The sequence below is a fragment of the Ostrinia nubilalis genome, chromosome 21 (assembly GCF_963855985.1).
Source record: "Ostrinia nubilalis chromosome 21, ilOstNubi1.1, whole genome shotgun sequence".
Lineage (NCBI taxonomy): Eukaryota > Metazoa > Arthropoda > Insecta > Lepidoptera > Crambidae > Ostrinia > Ostrinia nubilalis.
In genome coordinates this window covers 6,158,763-6,186,712 of record NC_087108.1, presented here as the reverse complement: position 1 = coordinate 6,186,712, position 27,950 = coordinate 6,158,763, and the positions used below count along the sequence as shown (strand labels likewise).

Genomic DNA, 27,950 nt, shown 5'->3' with positions numbered 1-27,950 from the left:
AATAAACATCGTAAAATGTTACCAAAATCATGTTTTAAGTACATTATTAACAATTAACTAAGAATACCAACTTCATTTTAACACTGGAAACCCAATTAATTTTTAATTAGCAATAGTAATTGATTTCTCTTTCTTTAAAATGAACAAAATTAGTCAATTAAGTTTGCGAATAAGTAATGTCGCACTGTATTTCCTTTGCTATTTGATAACTCTGAGAAATAATTTGTCTAAGTACTGATTGTTTAAATTAATTAACTTTGAGCATTTGACTTATCGTTACTAAAATATATGAATTATCAAAATATATAAAAGATAATAACATAACAAATATAATTATCCGATAATACTCGTTCTGAACAATAAACACTCAAACCAACTTGTACTTATCTTGACCCTAACCTGAAAATGTTTTTTCAACGCCAAATAAACTATGAACGAAGTCTTTTTCTACAGATACATAATAGTGTGAGGCTTATGGAATGTATAGGTAAAGTTAGGAAACGTGTCGAGTCTTTGGCTAGTCCTATTTTTAATTACATCGGAGTCAATCGCTCTGGTTCCTTTTCTTCTCTGAGTGTGTAAACTGACCGCCTGATTGCACCTCCATCACACCTGGGTACAGATACATGATGGAGTACCTCCGGCAATGACTCTCCTTCAGAATTCATCATGGTATCGTCAGTCAAGTTTCCACTATCGTCCCGTCAAGACCGATGCAGGAATTCCGACGTCAAAACCTTCTGAGTATTCGACTTCAACACCTTCTCATGATGCCTCAAGCGGTGGACTATCTCATCGTGCAGCACGTTGAAGCACATGGCAGTCAAAGCCAGACCGGTCATGATGTAAATTGAGCAAAACCAAACCGTGCCAGTCGACGCGCCGTTCTTCTGGGTAGCTCCTGGCGCCAGATGCCCAAAGCCAATGGTACTCAGGCTCATGAAGCAGAAGTACACCCCATCAATAGGACTCCACCCTTCCAACTGGTACAGAACCAGAGCACCAAAGAAAATGTACGTGAATATTGCTGCAAGGCAAAGGGATACAGGTGCTAGGATCGAGAACCCACGAAGAGACACCTTTGAATCCGTGTCGGTGCAGCTCAAAGAGTCACAGTCTCGTAGAAAACTTAGACCTTGAGTTTTGTCTTTTATTGAATTTGTGCTGACGCTGTGCGCTTGTGATGCAGATATTATTGTCCCTGATGGGGACCGAACGTAGTAAGGTTCTTGAAGTTGCAAAGTCTGAGTTCTGTAGTCGTCTTGTCTTCTTACTTTTTCTTTTCGTTCTTTGCTCGCCATAGTTCGCTCATCGAGACAGCAGTACCCGCACTTGGTGCAGAGGCAGCAGCATAATGCTCTGCTGAACACGCTTCTTGCTAGCCGTGATAGTAATGCTCCGACGACAGATAGATATAAAAGAGTGAGAGGTATACCTATGACTGCGTAGCCGATTGTGACTGCTTTCCCCAAAGCGGTTTTAGGAGCTACGCTCCCGTAACCTGTGAACAAAATATTTTTTAAATATCGGGGATACTGTTCATTAGGTATTTTTAGTTATATTAAATTATCATACAGTATAAACATTACGTAGACCAAGGCAGGTCTATTAAGGCAGAGCCAGACTTGTGGAAATTCTTGAGGTAGGTCTTAATCTAGCAGTGGACGTCATTTAGCTGAAACGAAAAATTGTGTATAATCTAATTTGATAGTTACCTATTGTAGTTAAGACAGTAAGTGAATAGAGGAATGCTTTAGCAAAGTTCCATTCGTAGTCGTCTACCACCAGAGCCGGAGCTACCTCCAGAGCTCGGGCGCCTCCGTACTGCGCCGAAACATCAGCAGCGACCCTTGCCACCAACTTCTCTTGAAACCTCGCTATTTCTTGAGCAGCGAGTCTCGTCCAATTCTCCTTATACAAAATATTCAATGACACAGTTATTTCCCAAATGCTTTCCACAGTTTGCGACCTCAGTTCAGCGCTGGCTTGAGTCAAACTGCCATTGAGTTTTGAGATCGGAATCTTTGGATTGTCATTGGCTTGGTATGACGTCGTCGCTAGTGTCTTCTGATGCATTTTAGCTGCGCTACCTTCGATAGCGAGAAATATGAAAGCACCCAGTAAAGTATACGCAAGGAGAAGAACGAATATGCCCAGATTGGTGACACATCCCGCTATGATAGTTTTCTTTTTGCTCTTTTTAGTTTTGACGCACAAGCAGCAAGTGGTTATGACTTCGTCATCCAATTTGTAGTCGCTCTTTCCATTTTTCTTGTACTTGCCGTTGACATGGATTTTTTTCTTGTTTTTGTCCATGTTAGCTTTCATAAATTCAATTGGTGATACATGTTCTTGGTATTACTTTTCGTTCGGGAGCATTTGGTTGAAGAGCGTCATCTGCAAAAGAAAAAGAAGATTAGTGGATCCGATGCTCAGAGGATAAATACGGCGCCATGTTTGTTTTCTGCGTATTTTCCCAAATTCAGCAGACTAAAATAAAATGGCTTTACTAGTAAAAGGCGGGCCGATGAAGGGATAAGGGCCAAATAGAGAACGTATTGTATTAGCATACGATAATATACTTTGAGAATCTCAAGTTCTTTCTAATATTTGTTAGGTAAAGAAAGTCGTCTTGTGAGTTTTCGTCACTAAGTAATTTATAATAATAGGTTCAGTCAATATTGTGTGGCCATAATAGCTTTTATTTATTACTTCGTGACATAAAAGACTTCGATAATAAGTCAAAGCTAATGTGGTTGATTTTCTATTGTATTTTGAAACTGTAATGGATTGAAAAATGCTTAGAAAAATGCGATGTTTTATGGTGAATCAATATAATTCTGAAGCAAGTACATTTTGGGAATCAAATATATTTAGCTAAGTAAATAAATATTGCTTTATTACTAGATAGTTAATTTTAAAGACAGACACAACTTGATGTTTTTATTGTTTAACTAGGCGTGTAAACAAGCTCTCACAATTCGTATACAAATAATGTAAAAAAAAAATGTTTATTTTTGGTGACTCTCCTCAGAATTGAACTCGAGTCTACATCAAAATAACTATTAAACCGCACTGGGGCAAAGTTCCTTTAACATTAAACAACAAAGTTGCGCCGTTGAATCTATCGAGCCAGAATTTATTCCACGTTATCACAGTCCTTCCAGTACATTTAGTAGAGCACTAAACAATTACTAAGTATTGTAAACGAAACGTGACAATAAATAAGCTTAATGAGGTTTTACTGGACATAAAACCTGTAAGTACCTATACAAATTTCTTCTTGTATTAGGGTAGCTCGTAGATGCTGATTTACTCGTTTGAAATTAATAAACGAGGTCGAAATAAGTCAATATTTAGGCAGGCAGGCACCACCTAAGTTTGATCGTAACTATAACGATAACCGGTGTTTTTTTATGGAGTTTGATAGATTTTTGACGTTTTAATAAATGAGCTTTTTAAAGCTTATTAAAGCAAAATTAACTTCAAACTAAAATGTGCAACTTACTCATTGACTAAAACTATTATTAAAGAAGCTAAAGTTTATTTATTTTTATAAAGAAAGTTTTGTACGAAGAACAGCAAGTAAATGACAAGAGCGGCACTCTAAAGTGCCTTCCATTTGAATCCGACTGTACCAGACCGAAACATAATATCCGAACAGATGAAGAGCTCTTAGCATTGCTGCCAACGTTGCGGTGTCCTCAGTCCAATTCTATCGTTAAACCCATCAGAATCTGTATCCGATCAGTTCGAGATATCCCACAAATACCACACTATGCTATTGCACCCATTCAAACCGTCCCATCTGAATTTCAACCCTAATCCAAAGACGTGGCAGTTGAAATTGAAATGTGCTGACATAATCACATTCAGTGGTCAGATGTCAAGCGGTTGGGCTTGGGACCTTGTTTCTATGACTATAAAGTGCGGATTTGCATGTAGTCAGGAAGTGCATCTATTGGTGATACCGCAAAAGAGATAATTGTGGTTGCCTCTATTAATTTAGGTTTCAATGGTTTTCGCTGGTGATTGGACTAAGCGGTAAGAACGGATTCAGGGGTGTGGTCAATTGAAATTCTACTTTAATAGCTTTGTGGTTAGAGTGGGAATGATTTAGCATAGGATATAGGCTGGCTTAAAGACAAAAAGTATGTACTCGTAACTTGCCCGAAATGTGTGACATTTGCTTAGTACACACTACACGTCCGAGACTTTGCGCAGTTTCTTTTCTATTTTATCTTTAGGGCGGAGCAGCGAAAGAATGTCTGGGGCATTTAGCTCTAGATACAACGGGACTATTCCCACCTCTCGTTCCCACCGCTGCAACTCCTGTGTAGCCAGGATCTACAGCTTGACCGCCAATAAAAACCCAACCAGTGAAGGTCAAGTTTGTCCCGAAGGAAAGTTAAACTGTTATTGGACCCGCGACGAAATTAATCAGAATCAGATACAGATATACAAGCGAAAGGTCGATTCGATGCACTTCGATTTTTTCAAATTATTTAAACACTAGCATTCCGCCCGCGGCTTCGCCCGCGTGGAATTTTGTCTGTCACAGAAAAACTTTAACGCGCGCGTCTTGTTTCAAAAATCGGGATAAAAACTATCATAATATGTTCTTTCCCGGGACTCAAATTATCTCTATGCCAAATTTTATCAAAATTGGTTCAGTGGTTCAGTGGTTTAGGCGTGAAAGCAAGACAGACAGACAGAGTTACTTTCGTATTTATAATTAGTATAGATTTAGATACAGAAAGCCCTAGATTAAAGTGTCCCCCCGGGTCATATTTAATGAAGACAAACAGCTATGGCTGTCTAAAGATAAGTGTTTTAATTATAATTAAATAATAATACAATTTCTATCCTATTGCTAGTAGATTTTCTGAAACCAAAGTTATGTTATATTATTATTACTATTTTAACTAGATTTATATAAACTATATTTAACACATTAAAAGCCTATAACTAGTTTTAACACGTCCGTCCTATCAGACCGATGTCAATACAAAGGTAATTGTTTGAATTGGCCGCTGCGTTACAAGCTTTCTAGCTTAGTGCAGAGACCGCCAGAATAAATTGTACATGTGACATCCTTGAGAAATAAATACTTTTTTACTTTTTTACTTTACTTTACTTTTCTCAATAAGCTATACGTCTACAACATTTTAAATATTGTCATCCTAACTGAATTTTCAATAAATCGACGCTCTTTTTTCAACGATATCTCCGACTCTACAGATTAAAATCTAAATCCACAAACTGGAAAATCCCAAATACTTTCTGCTTCGGAAATCTAAAACATTATTCGTCTAAGTGAACCCATTCTTAAATCTCCAATGAATAAAAGATACTTTAGCCACTCCCATAACTTTTGCTTGGTTGAAACAATTTAGGGTTCCTTAGGCTGATATTCCACCTGGAAAACTTAAGAGGTGTCCACTAATAGAAATGTGTGTCAAGTGGCAATATTGTATACAAATAAGGCTGACTAAGGCTATGTTGCACCATCTTACTTTAAACTTTGACAAACGTCAAAAATCTGTGAAACTCGATACAGAAAACGCCGGTTATCATTAATTATAGTTACGGTCAAAGTTAGGTGGTGCAACTCAGCCTTACATTAATGTCGTTATATTTTACCTAAGTTAAATCAATATAAACGTAGTAGTAGGTAAATTGATATCAACTGAACAACATACATCACTGGGTAAAATCGTGATATAATGCTGATAGGACACGTGAAGCTAACCTGTACCCCGTACACGAATAACTCTTAATCAAAATTGTTTTGGCAAATGAACACGAAATGAAACTGCGTTTTGGTACACAAACCGTACCTCAATGAGAACAATATTTATTCGTGCTCAGGGTAGAGATAGAGCCATTTTTGACTTTTAGACGCCTACTTATAGTTGACCAAAAATTTTGCAACCTGGTTTGTGAACTAGGTTGCTATAGGTACTCGTACAGAACATAAAAAATAGGCTTCAAAATATATTTGTCATTAGTAAGTTACATAATAAAATTAGTTCCACAGGGACAGCACTTAGCGCTACAAAAGTTTAAATTATGTTGATCATAATTCCAGACTCTATTAAAGTTATTTCAATGTTTATTTGGGACTTAATTAAGTCACCAGCTCATCAACCTCCTACAAAATATATTTCTTTAAAAATCCAGTTAGTCACATGCTAAATTAATTCAGTGATTAACGGATGTACCTAATAGCATTATTTACATGCCGATGGACAAACGACCTTAAAAAGATAGCCAGCAATGACGAAGAACGATAACAACAGAAGAATTAATAGAAAAATATAATGTATTACTAGCGGCCGCCCGCGACGTCGTCCGTGTGGATCCCGTTTTACCCCCTTAGGAGCTGAATTTTGCAAACTCCCGTCTTAGTTAGCACCTACGTTCTAAAAGGAGCCCCATGCAAAATTTGAGACTCCTAGCACTTGTAGTTTCTGAGATTTCGTGATGAGTGATTGAATCAGTCAGTCAGTCAATCAATCAGTGACCTTTCCTTTTAAGTATAGATAACTAGATATAGATTTGCTTTGGGAAGGCATGCAGTAGACTCCGTTAAATACGAGTATAATAATGAAAGTAACGTTATTCTTTTAGATTTTTAGGTGGCTAGTAAGAAACCCATTACATAAATACCCAACCCCCACTTTGCCGAATTGAAACTTTAAAGAATTAATCCTAACGGTTAAACACAGTACAAAATGTAAGCCCTTAAAACTTATGTTTATTGTTAACGAAAAGTTTTTAATGCGTAAGTCGAGTTTTTAATATTCTCTCAAGTCAAATTGCAAAACTTGTTGGTAATAAAGGTTGATGGTACAACAGACTTCATTTTAATGGATTTGACCAACATGAAAACACAATGGATCTTGTGAATGTTGCAAAAAAATTATAAATACGAATATACCCTGTATAAGCGTGGGTAGAACAAATGAGACGTAATATCTCGCCCACACTATGCTTTGTCGCGCTGTGTACAGTTCTGTAGACAGAACTAAAAACAGTTATGGTAGGTATACAGTATGGTATACTAAATAGGGTAAAATAAAGCGTTGCTTCTGAAACTACGAGATATAATGAAAATCGACATAAAAAGCATCGCATAAAGGTCATAAGTAGCAGACTTATCGCTTTTCGAGCGCCAACCGCTAGGCGAGGCGTTTACGTTACGGTGCGGACAAAATTAAATGTGCTTTGCAGGAGAATTAATTCTCATACGAATCGAAGTTATAAAAGTATCTAAGAAGATCAAAAATATAAATTTCCCAGATCAGTTATTTATATTCAACAATAAAATTTCCATGCAAGGTTACATGACATCAAAGTTACGCAGCAAAAGCAATAAAACTTTCACGTATGGGTTCCTTGCAAATACATTTCAATATTATTGTTCTGTAACTTTAAAACAAAACCGCATAAAATGCCAGTAAAACCGGTTGTGCGTTACGATAAACCGTAAATCTAAGACCTATCGCATATGAAATCCGTATATCCGTATATCTAAAGTTTACCGCAAGTTCGTGTGTCTGTTTTTAGTCGGAACTTTACGAAACTAATCGCCAAGTTTCGGATACATTCGCTGAAGTTGTGATATTAGAGCGTGTTATGGGACATGGGATGTTACGCTTGATTTTTTAGGTGTTAACATTAAATAAGCATGAAACAAACGTGTTCATAATCTTCTGTTTGCATGTTAAGAGATAGGTTACATCATTTAAAATGGTTAAAACTTTGCACAAGGAATTATTTGGGTATAGAGCTACATTAGGTCCACAGATCGGAATACTGGGATGCTCGAAACATTGAATTTTTGGATAGAAACAGTTTATTCTGTAACCTATTATTGATACCGTTTGATAGAGCTTGTGAAGCACTTTCAGGATCAGTAACCATTTTTTGATATCTTGTATAATTGAGTGAGATCTCTTATCGTTTCCACCCTGTATAGCCAGACCTCCTATCCTAATCGGTGGACTGATCATCTAGTTAGTCTTAGGCTGAGTTGCACCATCTTAATTTAACTTTGACAAACGTCAAAAATCTGTCAAACTCCATACAAATACCACCAGTTATAGTTATAGTTACGGTCAAAGTTAGGTGGTGCAACTCAGCCTTAGTGTCAGTCTCAGAAAGACCAGCAATGAACGCCCTTTAATTATTAAGAACGAGTCCTTCTAAACTAGCTACATTCCTTTTAATGGGGGCATCTATACGGTACACTGAACAAGTTCACCAAATTTGAGTATGTGTTTTATAATGATTTTACAAAGTTACATTTTCTAACAAAAATAAAAATTAATTTCGTCTTACATAATGGAACATGCTGTATTTTTTACTCACACAACAAAGCTGTAGTGTATTCATTCTGCACAGGAACACGAGACACAACACACACAACGCTCACTACACAAAATATAACAGAAGGTAAACTCATGTATGTACCTCGCTTTGCATACCTCTCTCGCTCGCACGCTCGGCCGTCACGCTAGGGTTGTCTTGTCATGTGTTGCGTTTATTTCGTTATGATAGAAAAATGTAACTCTTAATACTATGCAAGAAAGACAATAACAGATATCCACGTATACTTATTTATATTTAGTACGTTATTATAGTAATAGTTTGCAAACAAATACACGAGAAGGAAGTAGTATTTAGTTGAGTGGTTGACACTATTATTATCCAACTAATATTATAAATGCGAAAGTTTGGATGTCTGGATGTTTGTTGCTCTTTCACGCGATCACTACTGAACGGATTTTGATGTAACTTTACAGTATTATTGTTTATAACCCTGAATAATATATAGGCTATAATTTATGACGATCTGTGACAAACTAAATTTCACGCGGGTGAAGCCGCGGGCAAAAGCTAGTTATCTAATAATTCCTAAAACCTCTCTAAACAATTCGATATTCCTAATAATTGAGTTGGCTTTCAATTTCAATTGAAATTCAAATAAATAACTTACTTACCTCCCCGAATCAACTGGTAATTTAAAAAATGAAAATTCGGCATTTAATGATGAGTTTAAGCAACCAAATACCGAACAATTAAAATACGACTTTTTCTGTTCACTCATTTTCGTCAATTGCGCAAAACAAAATAATATCACAGGCGGTTGACCGGCGCGTGACTCAAGCGAACCACAGGGAACGTGTGGCGAACGTCTGTCTGTCGCGCCACGTCGCGCTCGCATTCGTCCAAGACAGTCTTGCTCGAGCGGTGTCTATGTGTGCGTGGCTCGAGCGCGTTTAGTATGGAGTTTGTCTTCTGTTATATTTTGTGCTCACTACCACTGCACACTTTTTTGTTGTTTACACTCACGTCATAACAACTCACAGCAGTCGTCACAGCTGATAGCCGATTAGCTGATCGACTGATTGGGCGAGCTATCACTTCAATGTTGCAGGCCTACTCTCATATCGTTGTCTATCCTTATTATCTTATGTTAATCACAGTAAAACGGACTCACGATACCATCGAAAAAACAACCAGCAAAGGCCATGATTTTTAAGGCGCGTCTTAGTAAATTTATTTGCATTTGTACATCTGTGCGTCATAGTTCACTTCACGAGCACTACAAAACGCACCTTCACACAAGAAAGCTAGTCAAAAACTGAATTAAATCAAAGCGCACGCGCCGACAAATGCCGACAAGCCGCACGCCGGCACGCCTTTTGTTGACACAAAGACGCCGACGCCGCCAAAGCAAGAGCCGAAAAGTTGGCATAAGCGTACAGTCGACAAAAAAGAAACTTATTTGTTTATTATTTTATCTGCTTGCTTTCGATTTCAATTGATTCGAATCTAAATTATGGTGTTGAGTATTTCATGGTAAAATATCCTATAACAGATAATAATTAAAAATTAATCGAACTTATTGTTTTGTGAAGGTAATTCAATGGCCTAGTCAATTATTTAGAAACATTAAATTAGACTATTGAAGCAAATAAAACTCTTCAATTTGTTTGTATTGATATTCCATTTATCCTAAATCAAAGTCCATTCTTAAATTAATCGTTAATGTCATCATTTCTATTACAATAGAAAAGTAGATGAGGTAGGTAGGTACCTAATTAGTTAAATAAAATTTCCGAATCATTTCCGTTCCAACTTGGTATTTATTTATGACCTATCTTATGTACCTGTGATTTAACAATAAACACAATTTTAATTTGAATAGTAAAAAAAAGTTTGTTGCATTTCTTAATTTTATTTTGGTGAGTGTACATTGCGCTAGCCGGCGCGCGGCCGGCGCGCGGCGGCACGTGTCTAAAGGCGGCGGCACATGTCTAAAAGTTCGTTTGCTGCGCGCCGGCTAGTGTTGTACGATACGACACTCGAGTCTTGGAATCTTACTTATTAAAAGTTTGAAGAAAATAAAATAGCTATGAATTAAGACTGTGTGTTTATTATTTTATTGGACCGTTTTAACTTTTTGATTACGAAAATCGCCAGTCTTTAGATGGATACTTCTGATTCGATTATTTGCGTTTAATGCAATTTTATTGATATTACATTTGTATTGTGCGATTTATTTTATTTTCAATTAGGATATAACATACGGATGATGATATGAAATCACTCATTATTGCCTATTAGTATACACCAACTCAAGTTCATGTCATGATTCAGTCTAGCTCAAAGAACTTAAAATACTCGAAAGGACTCGGAAGACTCAATTATTCCCTTATTCATGTGACTAACGAGTCCTAGTCTTAAAAATAAACTCAAGTCTCAAAATAAAGACTTTAAAGACTCGAGGTTCTTACAACACTAGCGCGGTCGGCTATTGTGAGGGACGGCTGTCTTTGATACCACCGACTCCGCCACGCATAAATAAGGATGTCAACTCCAAAATTCTTTCTAATCTTAACAATAATAAAACTATCATTATTTACTTTTATAAAGTTTTATAATATTTTTTTGTTCCTACGATGATTTTAATGATTATTATTTCAGTTTAAAATTGATAGTTGGGAACAATTATTTACTTATTTACTTCGGAATACTAAAGACTGCCGATAATCACAGGTAGATAATTCGATAGCGTTTAGTTTCTGCTATGATCGAGTCAATTACGAATCACATTTTTAATTTGCTAAGGGGATATTAAGCGATTAAAATTAACATGAAAAATGTGCCTGCTTTATCGTAATAATAACCGTAATTCTAAATTTCATAGTCATGGTAACTATCCCATTTGTGTATGGCATAAAAATAAGTCATTGATTTCGGCAACTAACTTTTTTGCTTCGTTTCGTTGCTACGTTTGAAATAAAAGATTTTTACAAGCGCAAAAGTATTTTAACGAACTTTTGAATAAACATCATTCCATTAAGGCCACTAAATAAGTACTTACCACATAAGATTTTTTTATGTTACCAAAAATAAATAAACTTTAATTTTCTGCTTAATTTAATTCCTTAAATAACTAGTAGTAGCCCTAGAATAGCTTGTGTGGCGCCCGGTCCGTCGTCCGGCGGCACTCTTGTGTTCGCGGCCAGTGGCCCAACGGCAGCACAAGCGCAATGGCGGCCATTACGTAAGCTCGTGTGCGTGCGGATTTTTGTCAGTGTAGTAGTGAATCAGCTGAACAGGGTGTTGTATTGGGTTGATAAGAAATGAAGTTGTTTCCTTAATTATCTCGGAAACTAGCCTGAATTTTTGGCTCAAACTTTGGGAACGTATTCAGTGTGACGTATACATGCTCCCATTAAACGGAACGTAGCTGATTTAGAAGGACCCTATATATCTTATTGATCAGTATATATATTTATCTCATAATAAATGTCAAATCATATCAATTTATTTTATTCTTAGCGTTATTTACAGAGAAAACAATAACAAACCACCAGGTAATGTTAGCCACAAAGGGCCTCACACAATGTCGCAGTTACCAAGATTTTTTCGCCCCAGGGTTGTTTGGACTTCTCTAGAGTCTTGGTTCCGCGTAAATATGGGCGAGTACTTCAGTGTTTCTATATTGATGCCGCTGCGAGTAGGGTTGCCAGGTCCAAAATCAAAAAAAGCCGGACTCGAAGTCCATCTTTTTCGTGTGTGTCCTCCGAGTTCCTGAAATGTCCGGACATTTAACCCTAAAAGCCGGACATGTGACGGGGGGGGGGGGGTGCAATTAGTGTCATAGCTCACGAGTGAGTACTGTCATCGTATCATCGGTTGCCCAACATAACATCCTGATGCGTGCGCTTCATATTATTCTGTGGCTCAACTTTCGCCTGGCGCAGCAGGCCACATAAAAAGCCTTAACAAAAGCCAGCCAGGAAGAGACAGGCCGGACAAGACAATATTAGGCCGGACAAGACCGTAAAAAGCCAAACATGTCCGGCTAAAGCCGGACGCCTGGCAACCCTAGCTGCGAGAGGCTTTTGTTACGGTTTCAAGGAATAAAATGTATTTTTATCCGACTGTAAAAGAAAGGAGGTTCTAAAGATGTAGGTGTTTTCTTAATCATAAGAAGACTTGTTGAGGTAATTTCAACACTTTTTATTATTATTTAGATATGGCTTTTTAATAATGAAAATAAAAAACAACTTTTAACAACTTTCATTTATCAAAATAAGGCAATAAGTTGGGACATTAATAAGCAGCATTGTTGGTACATTTTCTACCTTATCCTTCACTTTATTGTAATATATTGGCTGATAGAGAATGCCACCCGGCATTAAGTCCCCCACTGTAGTGTAAAAAAACACCGTTCTTTCTCAGAGGTAAAACGTCACAAAACATTCCGAATAAACTCATATTCCGTTTTCCGGGTATAACTCCTGGTATATTCTTTACGGACCTACGGGCTCCACAAATTCCGTTCGATAGAAAATAACAATTCTCCTAATACCCACCTACTAAAATTTTATTATCAATTCTGAATTTATGCGCACGGATCTCAATCGGGTTCTGTAACATCACAGACAAAATGAATGCAGTAAGACGAGTTTAACTCAGTATTTCTTCGTAACCCTTCTGAAGCTGTTGAAGAAAACTAGGAGATTTTTACCCAATAGGGCATAGAAGATGTTTAAAAAGACCTTTACAACATTGGCACTTGCCCCTTTAGTTTTCAAAATACCTAATAAGTACTGTTTTGAATGATAGAGACGACAATAGCCCAGCAATTTCAGCGTCAGATTGCAGATTCATGGGTCGGTGGTGCGAACCCCGACGTCCGCTGGACTATATTTATTGTGGTGAACCCACTTCTAACATAAGCGTAATTATAAATTAAGCTTATAGCTACAGGGCACAGCCCGAAAATTATCGAATTATCTTAATAATTATCTTTTTTTTTAAGTAAACTACGCATTGTTAAGAACTCCTACTCCTCTTCCTTTTTAGCCTAATTATAGCCTGACCAGGAACATAAAAACCCTCGCCATGTTGCGGAAAACTAATGGTACTAATTTCTTTTAATGGCAACAGTTACTGAAAACTTCATTGACATGTCACCTTGCATGTCAGTCTATTGCTGTCAAAGTGTAAACCATGGGTGTAAACAAACTTTATTTTAAATGTGCGCAATTGATTTTGTGAATGAAATTGCTAAAATCTTTTTATAGTCGTGAAAGAAAAGTGGTTCACAATGTGTTCAAGTATTTGTCGAAGAGAAATACCAAGGGTTCGGACAATATTTTCATTGAATAATGTTTCCAACAAAGGTTGTCAAATTGACTGACATGTTTATCGTATAGTACAGTCCACTATGAAAATTAGCTGTGGTTTGTTTCAACTACCTATTTTAAAGTTTTTTGTCACTTTCTAAGTGTTGAATTTTATGGAATTGGGAAAGAAGTACCGAGTTTGAAGCGTTCATGAGCAGACATTGCAGTTGAATATTCAAGTTCTGAATTTGATTATTGATGAATAATAAAATAAATCCTACTAGCTCGATTGATGGTTTCATTTAATTTATTTAAACCAGGTTACCTATAATAATATTGTTTCGTTAATTTATGAAAATATCAAATTAGCCCGTAATCCTGATACATAAAGTTAGCCTATTAATTTAACACAGGTACGACTGTACTCAGTGTTGCACTATCAAATGCAATTGACGCGCCTCTATGCCAGGGTTTTTATGTTCCTGGTCAGGCTATACACTCAAACTATTTACATACCACCATAGATTGCACCTACACAACATAAGGTGTGATTGCGGTAAAATACTTTTTCTTGCAGTTTACAGAAGGTTAAAGAAAAATAACCTTCTGCACCCAAAACTCAACTGTGGCATCACGCAGGGTAATGAAATAACTCATTTAAATTGGAATAGAGATTTCAATGGTGGAACATTAGGAGAGGGAGGGGGGTTAAAACGCGGTAATATTGGATTATATCACTGATTTATGCAAAATCTTTATCGGATTCGGCACCTGAAATTGAATTTTCGTATCGTCACATTACCTACATTAGTTCAAACCGGTGGCGGGTTGATTTTTTGGGATCGGTTTTTATCGAAGATGTTACGGTGTTTGATTTATGAAGCCATTAAACTTGTGTTTAAGACATTAACGTGGTAAGTATTCAATTTATTCGATAAGATCTATGTTCCTTTATTTTTTCAGGCAAATTTTTTTCATAATGCATTCATACGACCAATTTCTTGACTAAATACTTTAAAGTACAACGTAAATAGATAGAAAACAAGTGAACATCGGTGATGAGCGATAAAATTGAACACGAAAAACAAATGAAAAATAATCTTGGAGAAATGAATGCAAATGGTTAAAAACAATTGAACATGATTATTTTTCTTGCTTATCCGGACGGATAGATGTTTGTTACTCTTTCACACAAACACTACTAACCGGATTTTGATATACCTAACTTACCTACAGTAATATAGATTTTTCATCAGAAGACAATATACTCTCGTAAGCTGTAATTTATAACAACTACACATACTAACATACATAGATAGGAAGCTTGTAGTCATTTAGCCGTGATTATATAAAATAACAGAAACTTGCAAAAGACACAGTTACATCAATTCAATAGAGTTTTAAAAATCCGATTTATTGACACTATTTATCTTTATTTATATTAATACCTTCCAAAAATCTATCCATCGCCAAAAAGTCACACTAATATAATTATTTTAACAGGTAAATTCACCCGACTGTACTTACTTTGATAATACAATACGCTCGCGACGGGCGACACGGATACGTATCTCTAGGTAGCGAATAGCGATCTTACATAATATCCAGAGATAGATAATAATCTCTGGTAGAGAGACTCCATTGATCTGCCAAGGGATAGCAAATGCTTTAATTATAATTATGATACAGCGAACCGTGTCGTGTCTAAGTAAATGTACAAAGTACAACATATAGATAACTGTTTTTGTTGGAAAATTGCCTATAATACAACTGCTTATTTATCCCAAAGTTTAAATAAATAATTAAATAAATAAAAAAGTGTGTAACTTGACGTATGGTCTCTCTACATATCAAAGGAGAGTGTGATAATTTATTAAAAAGGATAATGTCAGTAGGTACGTCTATTATTTTGCACTCAACTTATGACGTAGAGAACATGCGATATAGATCTCACATTGCCAAAAATTATTTAAAATACCTCAATATTTATTGATAATAAATAGAAAATGTTTTTTTTTTTTGTTTTGAAGGGACGCGCGCTGGTAGCTTGAGGAGCTTTTCCAGCTTTTTTTTTGAAGGGACGCGCGCTGGTAGCTTGAGGAGCTTTTCCAAGAGAGAGTCAAAGAACCAATACCTACCACAAGTAATCAAAGTTTGTTGCTCCAAAACATTATAAAATCTTTACGGTATTTTCTCATTCTACTTCACACCTTGTCTTTACTACTGAAAAATCTTTGATCTTTTTCACAAAAAGTCCCGTAAAAATCCGTTTTCCTTTTATCAAGTCCGTTCAGAACATCTCTACGTTCTCGTAGCAACGCCTTACTACGAACCCCCGTAGCTACAAAACCACATGGCTACGCGTTACGAGGTGTTTGCATTCGTAGCACACGCCTACGGTTTACTGTTCCCTTGGGATACCCCGAATAGTACGAATTCATTAGTCAGGTAAATTGGTGAAAGGCTAGCTTCTGGAAGATCAATCAGGAAATAAACTTCTTATCTGTACTAATATTATAAAGTTGAAGAGTTTGTTCGTTGTTTGCTGGAACGCGATAATCTCATGAAAAAATAATTTCTTTTTGTATTCGATAGCCCAATTATAGAGGAAGGCTTTAGGCTATACATATAACATTACCCTACAGCCAATAGGGCGGAGCAGTGAAGAAAAATGTTGAGAAACGGGAAATATTATTCAAATTATTTTCACGCGTAAATTATCTAAAGAAGAAACCTATTCGAATTTCATACATCCCAAGGTGCTACAGGAATGTAACAATCAAATCAAACCAAGCGATTAAGGTACCCTCTGAAGCACAAAAAAAATGTCATAATATCAGAAAATTAGTTGGAGTTAACGAAAATACTCGTAAGTACACGATGTTTTCTCACTTTAAAGTATTTCAGAACATCGACTTTTATTGCATTTTCTTAAAGATATTTTCGTGTGCAGCTTTCAATCTGATTTTCAGCTATTTGAAACCGAATAAAGTCCCTTGAAACTCCGTGAAATTTCCTCAAATTGCGTCACAGTTTGCGTACTGTTACAGGCTGCTTTAAGCTAGTAGCATAATAGCAAAATGCCTCTCGAGGTGGCACGTCTAACACAATGGCTTTGTAAGTCAAATGCAAGTAGCACGTACCTGCTTATGAGCGAGCGTTATCGTGGGCACCTACCTTTATGTCATGAGCAGTAACTACGTATAGTGTAACAAAGTCTTTGAAAATGTATCAATTAATCGATGAAATTCTTATTACCGAAGTACATTATTTATTATTCTGTGGTACCTATAACGTGGTAGTGAGCACAATTTGGTTGGTTTACCTTAAAAAAGCCATCTCTATTTACGAAGAAATGTGTTCATATTTACAAAATATACAAATGTGACGTCATTAATTGTGTATTCGTTTACTATAGAGCGTTTTTAGGAAAGTCCTTAAAAGTAATTTTCGAAGAGTTTTTTTATGATACTGTGGTAAAAACATTTTGTTTCTACTCGTATGATTAAGAGGTCAATCTTTAAAACACTTAAATAAGTCCATACGTACACAGTGTGGCCTACATCCTAATAAATACTACGTGGTACACGCTGTATTTATGCTTAAACAATTGCAAGTGAAGTATAAAGGCTAACTAAAAGGAAGCGTGCGCTAGAAGTGGCGCGCACCGGACAATAGCTTGCGAGTCAAATGCATAACGCGGCGCCCTGATTTCTTCGCAACTCATGTGAAATGGTAATGAAGTTATATTATAGCTGGATATACAACATGGGATGTAAGAGTAGGTAAATAGCTGTTTCCGGGACTATTCATAAGTTTCTAAGAACACTTACCAAGGAAAACTAAACAAATTTTGAGGTACCTAGGTATTGGCACACCTATAGAGAAAGTAACTTCAGTGAAACCCTAAGGCTGAGTTGCACCACCTAACTTTGACCGTAACTATAACGATAACCGGTGTTTTTGTATGGAGTTTGACAGATTTTTGACGTTTGTTAAAGTCAAAGCAAGATGGTGCAACCCAGCCTAAGTATTAAAAGGTAGGTACCTACAAACAGATATTCATTCACAAAATAATTGTTTGTATTGTGCAAGATTTCTCCTTCCTCATTAATTGTAGTAAGAGCTCGCAACCACAATTTATCTATTTCGCTTTTTATATAATACTTATGTAAGTTACAAATAAAATCTACACAACGTTGAGTCGAATAACTCAACTTTGTAAAGATTTTCTTCAACATAAATCGTACGAAATATTTTAAAATATCCATCTAAAGATTCATCTCTCTAATCCCCAACAATTTTGCCGCAAAAATATTAGTTTAATTCACAAAATGTGTTCGTAAGCTCTCCAGCATGAGCGCTAAGCCCGCTACAAAATTACTTAGAGCACCCTGCACGACACCTCGTGTACTGGACATTAGTAGAATCCTGAGTAGGGTGACCATGTATTTGGACTTTTCATCATTAATCCGAAGTTCTGGGAAAAAGATGTTGTAGATTTTTTTTCAGAGCAAACTGCTCTACTACTCGGAATTATGTTACGAACATTCTACGTATTTTACTTCATTATAGCTTTAAATACTGGAGAAGTGGATACCAGTGACATGCATTGGGAAACGCCATTGTCTACATCACAGAACCTCTTTCTATGTTCTATAGTTCTACACTATAGAAAAACTCATAAAACTCATTTATTTTTGCAAATAAGCTTTTAAAACGCACTTTTACCCGATTTTGATGACATTAATAATCGTTATTTCTAGAACACTACGGCTGGGTTACACCATCTTACTTTAACTTTGACAAACGTCAAAAATCTGTCAAACTCCATACAAAAAGCACCGGTTATCGTAACAGTTACCGTTAAAGTTAGTTGGTGCAACTCAGCCTACGAGTTTGTCTGCAGTTAGATAAAATCTAACATCACACACAAGTCTTGTTATAATCATTTTAGCTTATAAATAAGTAGCCGTCCACTGTTGGACATAAAGCCTCTCCCTAGCAACGTCACAAAGGTCACAGAGTTTGTATTTGAAATGTCCGGCTTTTTGTAAACACTTTTCAAAGTAGATGGTGACCCTAGCCTTGAAATAATGTTGGAATGTGGACCTGAAATATTCTAGTGCGCGCCATAGAGTCCTATTTCTGGAATATTTTGGCCTTTATTCCAACACAAGCTTTACATAGGCCATTGTGTGTATAAAATTATGTAATTTAGCTTATGAGACGAATCTAAGACGGCTTGAAATTGAATTCTATAGTTCATCATATTTTTCTTTAGATTATTTTAGCCTCCATTGTAGGAGAATGATCCTTTTAAATTCACAAGAAATAATTTGAACATTTGGCCTACACTCCCCACGCTACACTACGAATGTTTGAAATTGAGAACGATGTTTTGGCTGATAGCTAATGGAAAAATTGGTCTTCACTCCCCATGCTGTCCAGACGGGTTGGGAAGGCTTGAACTGTAGACAAAACAGGAGTAACATGATATCTAATTAGCTAAGTATGGTGATTTGTGGTGGTGTCTTATGAATTGTTATAACGTGGTAAGTGACGTCACGAAATTTAAAAACTTGACTGACTTTTAAAATGAAAAGCACTGCATTATTCTCATGAATTACTAGCCGCCGCCCGCGACTTCGTACGCGTGGATCCCGTTTTACCCCCTTAGGGGTGGAGTTTCGTAAAAACCCGTCTTAGTGAGCACCTAGGTTCTAAATAAAGGATGAGTGAGTCAGTCAATCAGTGACCTTTCGCTTTTATAGATATAGATTCAACAATGACAAAGAAATTTAACTACAAAATAATAGAAGAAATAAATAGTTCTGCGTGCGCGCTAATTTGAACCACGCAGTCGCCAATTTGGTTGAACAGTGCCCACTCGTGGTCGCGCTGTGTGAAATTGGACAGAACGCCAAGATTAAAAACTATTGATTGCCCGGTTTTTGGAGGCAAAAGTATATTGATAAATCCTAACGGGAAAATGTATCGGCTTAGGATTTATAAAAATTGGAAACTAAATTGGAAGCAGAGTTTATTATGATTCAACGAAATGACGTTTCATATTTTTATCTTGCCACGGAAAAATTAAACGAAATTCAACCACCGGAGAGAAAATTGTGTGAAATTGTTCAGCAAAAGTACCTACTCGTATAATATCCTATAGTTAAGTTGAATGCCATGATACAATGTTAGAATGAAAGTCTACAAAGATTCTAGATAGGTAAGTATAAATTTTGCGATGTCGAACTACCTTTTGCCTGCGTGTATTTCTGTAGATTACGATAAAAAGTAACTTAATATTGTAGTTTCTTCTAAACCCATTCAGCTTTTTTTGCGTAATCAATCCAAATCCATCCACACAACTAATATTGGGACAAATAATAAATTCACATCAATGGTATTCATATAAATATCTCTACAGAAGTTCGAACTTCTGTTCCTGGTATAGTATGTACACAGATGTGGGTAAACTAAAATCCACAGTCTACATCCATTCGAGGATCGTTAAACTAGTTAATATCACACATATCGAGTTTACAGCCGATTCGGTCACCGAAATTAACCAATAAGCCTTCATTTGGCCCATAAACGGGTTGGCGGTATTTATACTATAGCAGGGTTTCTCAAAGTGGGGTATGCGAACCCCTAAGCGCTCCTGCACACGACGCCGCCGCGCCGTCGCCGCGCCCCTACAGTGTTTATACACGCCGAGTAAAACCGCCGCCGCGCCGCCGCCGCGCCGCCGCCGCGCCATCAAAGCATAATTGCGCCAGCGGCGCGGCGGCGGCGCGGCAGCGGCGCGGCAGCGGTGTTCACGCGGCGCGTATAAACAGTGCGAAGGCGCGGCGGCGACGTTGCGACGGCGTCGTGTGCAGGAGCGCTAAGGGTTCGCCATTCAAGGGCAGAGGGTTTGCGATAAGATTTACGTAATGGTGGCAGAATTAAAATTGTCCAAAATTACTCCTAAAATTGACTCCCATTTGCGACAAGAAACAAACATCATCATATTAATATTTTGAAATTTATTGAAATTAAAAGTTTATTTTCTGCAGTAGTCAATTTTATTATTTTCTTTAGGGGGAGGAGCTAATTAGCTAGTTATGAGGTTCGCTGTCACCTGGAAACTTTAACAGGGGTTCGTGGAGCCGAAAGTTTGAGAAACCCTATTATAGTATAGATTATGCGGAATAGGGTTACAGGATTATCGGGTGATATACCTCCATTTGGAGCATTGAACTCGATATTAAATTATTATTTAGTTTATTTTCTGCTTTCCGTAGCTTCTACGATATATTGTTTCTTACACAAACTTAGGCCCCGTTTCATTCCTATAGGGGGTGAATTTCGCAAAAATCTGTTTTAGCGGATGTCTTTGTCTATGTTATATTAACATGAATGTCAAACAGCGTAATCCAATTTGCTTTGAGCTGTGTGTGTTGATAGATCAGTCAGTAATGGTTGCTTTTTATAATACATACCTATACTTGAAGAAGAATAGGTATGACTAAGTTGGTACGATTAAAATCAAAACTAAACTTATTTTTCCATTGAGTGAGGTTTTCCCTCACTGGTTGTGAGTCATAGGCATCTGAAATGGCAATTAAAAGAGATGAGAATCGTTGTATTTTCAATTAGAATTCGTGTGTACATTTAAGAATATTGTATTGCAATCTAAAGAGACATAAGGTAGTAACTTGCTCTACATATACCTTCTTAACTATTTTGGTGTCCATTAAATCAAACTTTACCTATGTTATACGAGTACATCGTTAATTATACATTTAACTGATTCGTATGTGTCAGAACTCCATTAAATACATTAATCCCTGATCCACGTCCATTAAATAATTAAATAACTATTTAGTTACAGTGCAAAGTTGCAGCCATGGTTCCAGCTAATTTAATTTCAAACTGCGCTAAAAACTTTATTATCCCCCAGTTAATGTGACTGGGGACTGACAAACTTGTAATGCTCTTTGAGGAGCGGATTTTTGTTCATAGTTTTGTATTTTAATGCCACTACCTATTTATATTTAATTTCTTTATCTTTCAGATTATTTGGTAAATACTCATAATTTTCATCTTTTATCATCTTCATCATCGTCTGGTTATTCAGTCTCTACTAAAAGAGTATTTACCAGAGGCAAATTGAGTTAGTATTTGGCACTCCCATTGAGTTACAATGTACTACGACGCTAGTAGGTAATATTACTTCAACGTATATTCCCGACGATCTGATAGCATAGGGTTGGGGAAACCTTATGTCCTTTAACCGTGGATGTCGTACATCCATAGACATAGAAATACTAATTCCAAAATTATCGATTTTTCAGTGACTCAACTAGGAATCCAATCTAGAACACAAGTTTAAAACCGATTGACGACATCACTAAACCGTCGGGCCGTCATAAAAGAATATTTCGTTGCGAAATAGGTACGCACTATCTTGTCTGTATTGCGGATATAAAATACTTATCCCATCCTTTAGTGACGTACCACTAAAGAAACATTTACGAAACGTATCCGTATAAAATAGAATACCGCATTTAACAGCGACTATAAAAACGGACATTCAAATTTGTGAAGCGGTCGGTTCGATGCTCGTAAATATATCGTAAAATCCATTCATAGCTTATTTGGGGGTTATTGTTCAATCGATACATCGAAAGGGTGACGATAAATCGGTCGAGGGTTACAAATTTAGGTTGTAAATTACGGTCGTCAAACCTATATTTACTGTTCCAGTCGAAAAGGAACGGGAATGGAGGTATGATAGCCAAGGTCATAAAATAAGTAAAGGTCAGTGGCTCTACATATAGTTAAAAGAAGCCAAGTTATTAATATTTGATGGAATGATAGTAAAAGCTTGAAGTTTCTAGGTTCTAGTCTAGATTTTTAGGTATTTCCTTCGTTCAAATTAAACTAAAGCCCAACACTGATCGCCTATCAATACGTAGTTTAATAACTACTACAAATATCCCTGAGAAACTAAATATTATATAAAGCATATCTTTTAGAACAGAGTATGGATCTTCGTCTTTAATATACGTTGCCTGACCAGAGGGTTTAGTGTGAGTTTACATCAAACGCATTCGACAACGAAAAAAAAAATTGAACTAATAAACTCTACTGTCTTTCTAGGTATTACCCTAGACTGTAAATTACAATGGGGCCCCCATATTGCTGTTTTGGCGAGAAGACTTAGTTATGCTGCCTTTGCGGTGAGAAAGATCAGAAACTTGACTGATGTTGAAACAGCAAGGCTTGTATATTTTAGTTATTTTCATAGTATTATGTCTTATGGTCTTTTACTGTGGGGCTCAGCAGTAGACATAGAATCAATTTTCATTTTACAGAAAAGAGCTGTTCGGGCAATATACGGTCTTAAACTACGTGACTCGCTTAGAGAAGTTTTAAAGAAATCAACATGACTAATTCTTCCACAATCCAAAAATGGGCGACATTCATTTGTTTTCTATTTATAATTTAATTAATGTTTGCCCTTGATATTACTCGTACAACCTTTTCCTACCATATTCGAATGTATATTATCATGTTTCCCATACGTTTTAGTGCTCGGATGTCCGTAAATTATTCCCAAGAGGGGTGATTTTCGCAAAACAATTCCAGCTTATCACATCTGGTCTGCGTCATGTCACTCTGACGTGGCAGTTCCCTGTTGGGGTATGGTAAAATGAACCCAATTACGGAGGATTAATGCTTCATTTTCCATCTTTTGTTGGATGTTGCATTATTGTGACCATTCGTATTAAACTACAATCTGTGCCCGTGACTTCGTACGCGAAAAAATAATTTGTCCCGTTTTTGCAACCTTATTCATGCATTAGTTGTAGGGTGATGGTATAGTAATATATCTTATAGCCTTCCTCGAGAAATGGGCTACTTATCTAACACAAAAAGTTTTTTTTTTTCTGAAATTAATGCGTTCAACCAAATAAATAAACTCTTCAGCTTTATAATATTAGTAGAGACACATAACTTTACATAATTAATATTTTTAGACCTTGGTTTAGTATCAAACACGGTGATTTTGCTTGTTCTTACGTTTACTCCTATTAAGTATTTATAATAGAATTTCCTCTTCGCGCCTATTTATCGCATATTTTACGTAGGTACTTAATACATCAAAGCATGAATCCTTATTCTCAAGTTGTGAAACTTAAAAGACACGTACTACGGTATTGGTACCCAGAATAAGCCCTTGAGGGTTCGTTAAATACCCCTTAATCCACACAAAGGATACTGATAATAGCTTCTATTTTCGTATATGATTTTTGAGGGGAGAATAATTTTAAGAAGCTTTCAGGTGCTGGAGACTTTTTGTGAAAGTTTTGATAGAAGGAACTTTATGATAGTCGATAGGTTAAAGTACAAATAGTATGTATCTTGAACTCTCTTTCTCACTCAAATGACTCGGTAGTTTGGGGTTCCAGGGCTGTGTAAAATGGGTGTATGTATAGTTTTCCTAAGAAATTACCCTTATAATACTTTCCTAATTAGTTTTTTTTTTCAAAATCAAAATCTTTTAAGTCCAAATTAAACAATAAAATAAATAATAAATAACTTTATTGTGTCTTTAACAATGCTCATGGTATCTTGGATCATTAACGTCTATGCTAGTTACATTTAAACTGTAATTTTTTTTTTCATATTCGTTTCAGCCAAATGACGTCTACTGCTGGACAAAAACGTTCCCCCATTCATAATGTTTGTAGGTACCTACCTACTTACTACAACAAAGATTTAAGGCAATATAAAATGCGATATTAACAATCAAAGAAAGTGTCATTTAACATTTTATATTACGTTTTATCATGTTACAAATCTGAACCCACCTTAACATTCAGTTTATTAAGGCAACCTCTTTATACAGGGTGTAATCTTAATAATTTTTTACACATGAATGAACATCTTTCGCACGGTAAAGCTATAAAAGGAACCGATATAATTTTCTCCTTTTACCGATATATCACATGACCCTACCCGGATATCCGGATAACCGAATACCCGGATACCGTAGATAAAATCGCACATCTTTCAGTTTAATAATCTCTCCTTTAATTAAATGAGATATATTTTGAGTTTCCGTAATTGAGTTCCACGGTATTGAATATGCGATCGAAGATTCAATATGTACAATGTACAGTCAACGTCAAACAGTTTGTGACACCCAAAGTAGCCAAAAAATTGACAACACTACCTTATTTCAATTCTAACAAAGACGTGTTGCAAATCTTTTGGCTACTTTGGGTGTCACGAACTACATATTTGACGCTGACTGTACTCGGAAGTACATGCGTAGTCGCTCTACATCAATTCAGTTTCCAAGAAATCGAAGCCTATTATTTATTTCATTTACTGACTAGTAGAATATCGTAAACTTCATTACAATATTATGTATGTCATAACTTTTACCAAATTCTAATTTATCATACCAAATTAAAGCATTATCAAGCAATTTTCTTTTAAAATTTAAAAGTACAGTCGACGACACATCATACCTTGCATTTCGTCGCAAAATAACTCTGTAGTGTTTATCTTAAAAATAACTGGGATTAGTATTTAATTCGAGTCGCAACTCCTTCAATGGCATTTCCGACTTTGTAGAAAGTTTTTCTTTCTGGAGCTACATCGAGCAAAATGAACGGATTGCAGTTCGAAGTTAGACTGATCTTTCGAGGATGTCTACTATGTCCAGTGTTAAATGGAGAGGATGTCGCGAAGTTTGTCTCGAACATTCGAGCCAGGTGCGGTTTGAAACAGTGCAGCTGTTGTACAGTTACGTCACTTTTTTTTTAAAAGAACAGACACAAAAATCTCTGTTATGAAACCTTTTCGAAAGGTGACTGAATTTCTCACATACTTTTTCTTCTCCGCACTTGCCCATTTATTGTCGAAGTAGTGGTAGGTTTAAGGTAATACTAGGATGTGTATATTTGAAAAAGATAAGGCTGAGTTGCACCACCTAACTTTAAAAAGGTGACTATAACGATAACCAGCGCTTTTTGTATGGAGTTTGACAGATTTTTAACGTTTATTAAAGTTGAAGTAAGATGGTGCAACCCAGCCTAAAACTTTTATGACTTTTAAAGTTTTGATTAAGTTTCATAAATACCTAATCAAGTTTTTAATAATTATCGTGATGTCAGTATTAATTTGTTATGACAATATTAAGATTGTTATTTTGGTGTCAAAATTTATTCAGAAGGACACCCCTAACTCAAGTTTCCGTAGGTACAGTCAGCGTCAAATAGTTCGTGACACCCAAAGTAGCCAAAAAGTTCGCAACACGTCTTTGTTACAACTGGAATAAGGTTGTATTATCAACTTTTTGGTCACTTTTGGTGTCATCATCTATTTGACGCTGACTGTACTCGGTGGCGCCCACCCTTAACTCCGATCGGTACATAATGCGAAATGTATGTATGTATGTGTATAGCACCGGTGATACATCCATTAATGCACTTTGCTTACTTAATGGCCGCTAAAATGGAAATGTGGTAAATGGCGTTTTCAATTTGTGACTTTTATGCGTCAGTATACATTAAAGTTAAACTATAACAAGCTTTATTTGAGAGTGCCTGTACTTATATAATCTTAACTAAGGGCTTGTTCCAGCGAAATCCAGTTTTGTGGTATCCAGTAAGAGTAGGCGCACACCCTTGATTTTTAGTTGGCCGATAGTTGTGCCCGATTTTAATTTGTATGAAGAATCGGCCGAATTGAATCGGCGTAGTGTGCGTACTCCCATACATGCCAATATTGATCAACTGCCCGACTAAACTATCGGCCGAAGAAAAATCAACGGTGTGCGCCTACTCTAATGCAGGACCCATGTCAAATGTCATTGGTTGTTTGAAATTCGAACTAAAAATTCGAACGAATCAGTTTTTTTTCGGGATGCAAACGGGATGTTCGTGTGAACAAGCCCTAAGACTTTTAATTGCTATAACCTTTGATAGGTTTTGATTTGATAGAATCTGTACTCCTTTAATTTTACCAGATAATTTACCTAAACACCAAAATTAGTCAAAAAGTTGGCACGACTGAGAATCGAACCCGGCACATTCACCAATCCCATTATCTGTTAGACTGTCAGCGAGCCCTGGATCAAAGAAATAGTCTTAGTGCTATTTTTAGGTTAAAATTTCCCTTATCTTCAAATTGAATTAAAATCCAGACCTAAATTCTACGAAATTATTCTCAGACCTTTGTTTCAACTAAAGACTTTATCATAACGGTTCCCCGAATTTGGTTGAGTGAGTTAAATTAATTGAATTAATGAACAAAACAAGCCTTGCAAAGCTGTAAACCATTTCATCTTGATTTGGGACTAAATTAACAGCTTAAAGACTTTTGTTTTTGTGGTTATAATCCAATTTTGGTTGTAAAGATAATAAAACCCTAAAAACGCATTTGGGCACAGAATAACAATAGAGCGCAGGTTTGATATCGGTTTCAAATAGCATTCAAAAATAAAAGAAAATTAACGTATTACGAGTAATTTAAAATTTCGAGACAATAAATAGGTTAAAACCTTTTTGGTCTCAAAATAAAAAATAAGGCATCATCAACCGTCATCTATTTTTTTAAACAGACATTGAATTCTGGATTTTATTAAATGAGTAATATTAATTACTTGATTATAAGGACGTGTCTACTTTATATCCAGTTTAAATAAGTACGTAATTCATTGATGCTACGTGTCATGGACTCGTGGTTTGGTTAGGACTTAGGATGCTCGTTAAAAAATTAATATTATCTGCCTACTACAACGATCTTAAATAAAGTTAATCTACTTAATAAAAAAATATTAAATAACTAACCTTTTTGTTTGCCATGTCCTCGACCTCTGTGGTGATCAATGTATTTTTAAACACACTCCTGTCCTGTTGCCAAAACCAGCCAGTGTTTTCCTTGAATTGTGTTCTTTTTCTTTACGTAGCTTATCAGCCTACACAGCATAGATAACGCACTCGATCAACGTCCAGTTCCTAATAAAAAACTGCAATCGCTCATCTTCACTGATTGCCACCGATCTGTCAACACTGTCTCTATCTACAATGTAAATCCTCCATGTTGCGTCGCACAGAACGTTCGAAAAGCAAAACTGTTTTTGAATTTTCGAATTTCCGAAAATGGAACGAGTTTGTTTGGTATTGTCAAAACAGAGTTTATTTTTATTTGCGAAAAATCGAATGGTCTACAATGAGTACTGGCAGGCAGATTCCGCCATTTTTGCTGGGTGGCCACGCATGCGCG

At 36.3% G+C, this 27,950-nt stretch overlaps 1 protein-coding gene across 1 annotated transcript; it reads right to left on the bottom strand.

The window, feature by feature from the left end:
- Positions 1 to 27,913, bottom strand: LOC135082234 (potassium channel subfamily K member 18-like). The gene is made up of 3 exons (XM_063977004.1): positions 27,515 to 27,913; positions 1,716 to 2,397; positions 1 to 1,501 (listed from the first exon to the last, which is right to left on the bottom strand). Exons 2-3 carry the CDS (start codon positions 2,326 to 2,328, stop codon positions 705 to 707), a joined length of 1,410 nt encoding a protein of 469 aa, XP_063833074.1. The 5' UTR covers positions 2,329 to 2,397; positions 27,515 to 27,913; the 3' UTR covers positions 1 to 704.
- Positions 27,914 to 27,950: the final 37 nt, after the last annotated feature.